This window comes from Arachis duranensis, chromosome 1 (assembly GCF_000817695.3).
Source record: "Arachis duranensis cultivar V14167 chromosome 1, aradu.V14167.gnm2.J7QH, whole genome shotgun sequence".
Classification (NCBI taxonomy): domain Eukaryota; kingdom Viridiplantae; phylum Streptophyta; class Magnoliopsida; order Fabales; family Fabaceae; genus Arachis; species Arachis duranensis.
The window spans coordinates 223,888-231,016 of NC_029772.3; the positions used below are offsets into that span (position 1 = coordinate 223,888).

A 7,129-nucleotide genomic window follows, 5' to 3' on the forward strand; every position below is an offset into this window, starting at 1 on the left:
CATACTCAACCCCACTAGGCATCTCGCGTACTTCGAAGACTTCATTTTCTCTATCAAAACAGCTAACCTGTATGTTACCTGAAGCTCGTTGATTTGCATTCAGCTTGGTTGTCACCATCTCAGAGAACATAAGTCCAGCACTGATTCGGGCTTCAGCCTCAGCTCTTTTCCTAGTGAACAACTCATTCAGCCTGTAAAATGTCGCCTTAACAAGTGCAGTGACTGGGAGATTGCGTGCACCCTTTAAGACGGAGTTGATACATTCCACAAGATTGGTGGTCATATGACCCTATCGGTAACCACCATCAAATGCCAAAGCATACTGCTCACGAAGGATCCGATCAAGCCAATTGGTGTAAGCCTCACCCCGTTCCTTTAATCGTTCATAGCGCATCTGGTACTCCCTGGTCGTCCTTGAATATCCTATGAAAAACATTCAGTCAACTATGAACACCAGTCTATTTTGATCGTGCTTACAATAAATTAAAAGTTCATTGTATACAAACTTACCAATGTTGACGATAAGCTTCTGCAGGTAAGGTGCTTTGAACTTCCTCAAGAAGTTGGACTCAATATGCCTGATACAAAACATATGGAAAGCTCTGGGAGGAGACCACGCCCCATTACTTCGTTCAATAGCTGACCTAATCGAATCGTGTCGATCGGAGATTAGTCCGACACCATCACGGGTCACCACATGTTGACGCAGGTTGCTCAGAAAAAAGTGTACCAAATTGTTGAGGCACATCCCAAATTGGAGTTATTAAAGGCCAGTCAGCAATGATTAATGCTCTGATTGAGAGATGGCGGCCCTTGTATTTTCCATACAAATGAGTCCCGTCCACCTGCACCACTGGCTTGCAGTGTCTGAAGGCCCTTATACAGGGGTAATAACTCCAGAAGACTCTATGTAGAACACGTATATCAGGAACCAAATCATCTCCCTGGTAAGCTGGCATTGTTTCAAAGTGAACCACTGCTGATGGCTCTTTGTGGCACATGGCCTCAAACCATATCGGCAAAGCTTCATACGATGCTTCCCAACTTCCAAAAATTGATTCGACCGCCTGCTGCTTTGCTAACCAAGCCTTGCGATAACTGATGGTGTAGTTAAACTTTGATTGGATATCAGCAATTACAGATTTTACCTTTATAGACGGGTCAACCTCTACCAACGGCTTTATTGCTTCTGCAACTGTCTTGGAATCCAGCTTCGAATGGTCTTGAGAAATAGTAGACCTGGTACAAGTATGACTTCCATTGTACCTCCTTATCTCCCAACAGTACTTCTTTTGCATTTTGGTTATCCTGATCAACCAGTCACAACCATTCCCATATTCTATACATTTGGCATAGAATGTCGTCGGTTCCGACTCATATACCCGATAGTCCACACCTCTCCGGATGGTATAATCTTTCATTGCCTTGATTACTGCCTCCCTTGAGCTGAATTCCATCCCCACTGTGAACTCACCATCCGCCACAACAGGAGGGGCTACATACATCAAAAGTAACAAATGCTTCATTATGTACTCAGTAAGAAGTCCTTCATTACAACTCAATTAATAAACATACTTTACTAGGTAAGATCGTTATAGTCTTATTTTTCTCTATTCCATCTACGTAAACACTACTTCAGAGATTCACGTAGCTAGCTAGGTTTACGCACCTGTATTCATATATTGCGGAAACTCCGGTGCGTGCATAGCCCTCAAATCCAACGACCGCATGAAAGAAGGCTCCTGAAACGGATGCGGGTTTGCTAGTGCATTTGCAACTTCCGCCACATCTGCGTTCATGGCGCCAACAGCTGCTTCTTCGTCCTCACCTGGACCGACGATCTCATAGTTACTTTCAAATTCATCTTCGCTTTCACTATTATAATCTTCCAACTCAATGTTACGGTCTGCTTCAGATTGCTCAAACTCAATATATAACTCGATGCACGATATTCGGTGGCGATTTTCCATGTACATTGAAAACATTTCCTGCATACTCGCTTCGTCCATCACATACTTGGTTTGAAATTGAACAAACCCGCCAAACACAGGTAAAGGATACCTGTACAAAATACACGATATTCTCCTACATCTTTGCGTGCCTATCTTCTCACAAATCACACCTTTCAACTCCTCAAATGACAATGTGAACGGAATAACAACATCTAATGGATTTTCACACACAAATTGAACTCCCTCATATGTTTGTAATAAGATCTGTCTGTAGTAATAAATCTTCAATACAACTCTATCATCCATAACACTATCTATTCCCAGCCTCAGAAATTTTTTTTATAAAAATGAAAGAGAAGAATCAGAGAAGAGAAGAGAAGAGAGGAGAAGAGGATGAACATTAGCGAACGAGGAAGAAATGGGGCTTCTGTGATACCACCATCCGCTTTTTGTGTTGACTAAGGGCAAATCGGAGGAACCGACCGCTGCACACCCAAATCGGTGGGACCGATTGGTGAACCCGGATTAAAATAAAATTAGACCACACACAAATCGGTGGCACCGATTTCATACCCAACAGCCTCCTCCTTCCACAAATCGGTCCCACCGATTTTACCCCTCACTCACACAAATCGGTGGTACCGATTTCTCCTACTTCAAATCGGTGCCACCGATTTCTTCCCCCCTAAATTCCAAAAACGCAGCGCCGTCATAACAGTGTAAATCACCCATAATCATCATATTCCAGCATAACTCACACCCCAATATCATATCTAAAAAAATGAGCCTAATGATAACCTATAAAAATTTAAATCATGATATATATAATTAATTCTAGCAAAAAGCGACTAAATAATCCCTCCGTTTCATAATAATTCATAAAATATTTGTCTAATTTATAATATTTGGTGGTATTAAATTAATGATATTAACTGAATTTTTTTTAAAAAAATAATTTGTTTGTTTACATAATTTTCTAGAATTTAATTTTAATATATTTTAGTATAAATAATTTAGAGCAATGCTAGGGGCCAGCAATTTTTGTGATTGTTAGCCATCAACTAGCCATCAACGATGATTTGATGGTGTGAGATTGGTATGAGATTTCATCCAATGGCTCACCTTTCTCTGCTGGTTACATGCTGGCCAAAATTCAATAAAACTGCTGGCTTCCTAGACTTTTCCTATAATTTATATGTGCGTCTAATTATATAATATTATGTCCACCAAAATAATTACTCTTTATATTAACTATGTCTATGTAAATAGTCATTTAAAAAAATTAATATAATTAAACGATCACATAATTAATTTTTTTTGTTGGTTTATATTTTTTTTTGTTTTAGTTTAGAATGGCAAGAGTAAATTCATTATTAAGAGTATAGTCATGTTCTTAATGGTGGTGAAACTTATGATTGATAAATGAAAAAATTCGAGTACATTTAATTTTATGTGAAATTGATAATTAAGAGCGATTAAATAATTTAATTTATTTAACTAAATTTTTATCTAATAATTTTTAATTATCAATTTTATGTGAAGTTGATTGCACCTGAATTTTTACCTACTGATAAAATATAAAAAAATAATATCAGTAAATCTAATTTAGTGTTTCAGTTTTGGATACCTAATTTTTACTTATCAATTAAATTATATTTAAAGATCCGAATTCCAAATAACATTAATTTATAGACTCTAGTATTGACTGTATTGTACGCATGCCTTTATTTTAGGCAGCCAGATAACTAATAATGACCACTACTTGCACGAATGCATCATAGAAGCAGAAAAGAAAAGTATTCACAAATTTCAGTTTTTTTTTTCAGTTTTTTTTTTTCTTTTAAGTGTGTTTTTGTCTTGCAATTTTTTTAAATATATACAACATTAAATTTATATCAATTTTATTTATAATATTTTAAATATAAAATTTAATTTTAATACACTAATAATATAAAATATTTTATACAGTCGTACAATTATATCCGTTTTTTAGATGACTATTCACACAATCAATGTAAAAAATAATTATTTTTATTCATGTGATACATGTATAAACACGATTTTATATTAGTAATACATCAAAATTAAATTTTTAAATATATTTTAATTCTACTCATACACGTTAATTGCGTCTATTATAACAATTTGATTTTAAAATATAAACTAAATATAAGGTACAAAAATAATTCAAAATCAAATATTATTAATACATGAGTTAATTAAAGCTTAATTCAAACATTAAAAAATTAATAATATATAAAAGGTGCTTTTAAAACTTGCCACAATCACTAAAAGATAAAGACATTCATTATTTTTTGGACAATGTTAGATTATGAACAAATTTTTTTTTTTAATATTTAGTCATACTCTAAATTTTGAGTATTAAATTCTATATCATAAATTTTAAGAGCAACTATAATATTAACTATTATTTTAATTTTTTTATCTCACAAAATAACACATCAATATTTGTGAGACCATATATTATAATAATAATTTTTATATTAAATATAAAATTTTATCACTCTAATCTTTAGTCTCAATTCAACATAAATTTTTATATTATTTTTAATTATTCTATTAAAATAATTATACAAATAACAAAATTGTATTAATTTTTTATTGAAAATACTCTATTAGAATTGTTCTAAATCTCAATTTTAATAATATAAAAATAAAATATTAATTAATATTAATAAAAAATATTAATCTCTAATGCAAAAAAAATCCCTAATATTTTCCTTAATACTTAATCTTATTTTATGGTCAAACTTTAGTTGAATATATGAAGTTGTCTATTTGTGATTGAATTAGTGTGAAACGCAAAACACAAGTGGAAGCCCTTTGGTTTATGTTAGACGAGGCAAAGAAAGAAGCTTTGACAACTGCCTTGCCCTCGTCGTTTTCCTTCCTTCTTCTGCACCTTTCGTCTTTTCCTTCTGTCTTTCACTCTCTCCGAGACCTCTCGCTATTATAACAATATATATAATATTCAATTAAATAAATAAACAAACAAATTAGTAATAAAAAAAAACCCTTTGGCTGCAGAAGCTGTCATTTTTATTTGTTTTGTGTTTCAGGATCTTTCAATTTTCCCGCTCTGTATATAGAAAACCTTCGTTACTTCTCTTTCTATCCTTTCTTCTTCTCCTTCTTTCAATTTTTTGAACATGTTTTCTTCTTAAGCTATATAAACTGAAGCAGTGGTTTCAGATATTCCATTGTTATATATATTGTCTTTCTCGTTTTCCGGGAAAGTGGAGAAGTAAAATATGAATACCAGAGCACGCACCAGTCTTCACTCCATGAAAGCACCTTTAAATGCTTCCAAAGTAATTTCTTCTTCGTCTTCTAGATTCTTTTTTTTTTTTCTATTTGTTTTTAAATGTTTCTGAATAGTTGAAAAGCAAAAGCTTGATATTCCAAAGCCTTAACTTAATCGCAAGAATGGAATTTTGATTTTGCTTAACTCAGAAAAAGTTGTGCACTTTTCACCCAAATCTGAAAAATTCGGTTCTTTAACTCCCCTCAAGAAACGAATAGTTCTGCTCTTTATTTTCTTTCTCCTTTTTATTTTTTATTTTCTAATTTTCTGGCTTATAGATTTGTTTATTTGTGAAATGTGTGAAAGCAGAACAAGATGGAAAATACTATTAGAGGGAGCAGCAGAACAATGGCTTCTCAGAAAGCCGCGAAAAACGTTCGTCGATCTAATCGAGAAAGGAAAATGGCTCTGATACAAGATGTATTTCAATCTTCCTCATCGTATCATATACTACAATATTATCTTTGTTTTAATTTTTGTTCATTCTTTCATCTCAGTTCCATGAAAGAATGAATTGCTTTTCTCAATTTTCAGTTAGACAAGTTGAAGAGGAAGCTCCAGCATGAAGAGAATGTTCATAGAGCCCTAGAAAGAGCATTTACAAGACCATTGGGTGCATTACCTCGTCTTCCTCCTTATCTTCCTCCATATGTTAGTATCTCTATATCTTCATTGTTCCAAGTATTTCAGACATTGAAATCGTTGTGTCCAAATCATACACGAGTTCATTTGTATTATCATCCTCCAGCTTAGTCCGTTTACCACTACAAAAATTGAATTTCTAAAGGGACAGATATCATGAATTTTTTTATATAAAAGAGTTACATTTTGTTAGATATCTCGTTGCAGTTTAAACGAGTCATCTAACAGTCTCAATTCACTCTATAAATTGGTTAGTTCACTTTGCTCTCATTCAAACACACACACACACAATTATATTATATTATGGTTATTCAATTTCCTCAGTTCCACAATGTTGTCACTTTGGAAATTTGATCATCTTAATGCATCTAGATATAAATTTGAGTTATGGACGGATCAAATTCTCAAAGTAACATATGTTATGGAACAAAAGAAGTATCTTACATGATAGATGGTAAAGTAATTAGGACTCTTTTGTATGTGTTAATTTAGACATTAGAGCTTCTGGCTGAAGTAGCAGTGTTGGAGGAGGAGGTGGTTCGACTCGAAGAACAGGTTGTGAATTTCAGACAAGGTTTATATCAAGAAGCTGTTTACATTTCCTCCAAGAGAAATGCAGAAAATATGAACGACTCTATTGAGCAAAACACAGCAAGAATCTCAAAACATCAAAGATCAAAGTCATTTTCACAGAGCGAGTTTCATTCGATGACAATGGGAAGGCCTCAGCCTTCTCTTGCCAGAAGTGCTTCCAGCAGGAAGCTGTTTTCCTCTGACGTTGCGACCGATCACACAGGGAAGCTAGTCAACGGGAGGCAGTTTCACAGAAAACAAGAGTCATTTTCATCTATTCCAGAAGAGGGAAAAGGAAAAGAGAATAGATTGTTTAGTAACTTGGTTAAGGATAAGCAATCACCGGAAAAGAAAACTGCCAAAGTCAATATCCCTATGAAGAAATCTCCACTGAAACAAGAATCAGCTGAAAAGTGCATGGATCACTTCAAGTTACAGGTAAACTCCTTTGCTTTCTTTCTTTCTTCTTATATTTTTTTGTATCCGTAACTCCATTCATTCCATCGCAAGTGTGATAGATAGTTTAGAACAGATGAGATAATAAACGTACTTGTCCAATATAATTATCAGTCTTTTAAAAAATGTGTTTATTCAGAAAGTTAAGCAGCATTCGTTAACTTTTTCATTTTTCCCTTCT

The 7,129-nt window shown here is 33.7% G+C and overlaps 2 protein-coding genes across 2 annotated transcripts in view; one reads left to right on the forward strand and one right to left on the reverse strand.

Annotated features, from left to right (window-relative positions):
- Positions 1 to 289: 289 nt before the first annotated feature.
- On the reverse strand, positions 290 to 2,258 carry LOC107484072 (uncharacterized). Its single transcript, XM_016104714.3, has 4 exons — positions 1,670 to 2,258; positions 688 to 1,495; positions 511 to 578; positions 290 to 423 (listed from the first exon to the last, which is right to left on the reverse strand). Exons 1-4 carry the CDS (start codon positions 2,256 to 2,258, stop codon positions 290 to 292), a joined length of 1,599 nt encoding a protein of 532 aa, XP_015960200.2.
- Positions 2,259 to 4,780: 2,522 nt separating this feature from the next.
- The window catches only part of LOC107475704 (uncharacterized), a 5,180-nt gene continuing 2,831 nt past the window's right edge, over positions 4,781 to 7,129 (forward strand). The window contains exons 1-4 of the mRNA XM_016095697.3: positions 4,781 to 5,284; positions 5,587 to 5,697; positions 5,812 to 5,928; positions 6,412 to 6,930. Of these exons, the coding sequence (XP_015951183.1) occupies positions 5,225 to 5,284; positions 5,587 to 5,697; positions 5,812 to 5,928; positions 6,412 to 6,930 (807 nt within the window). The 5' untranslated portion in view covers positions 4,781 to 5,224. The remainder of the gene's footprint in view (positions 5,285 to 5,586; positions 5,698 to 5,811; positions 5,929 to 6,411; positions 6,931 to 7,129) is intronic.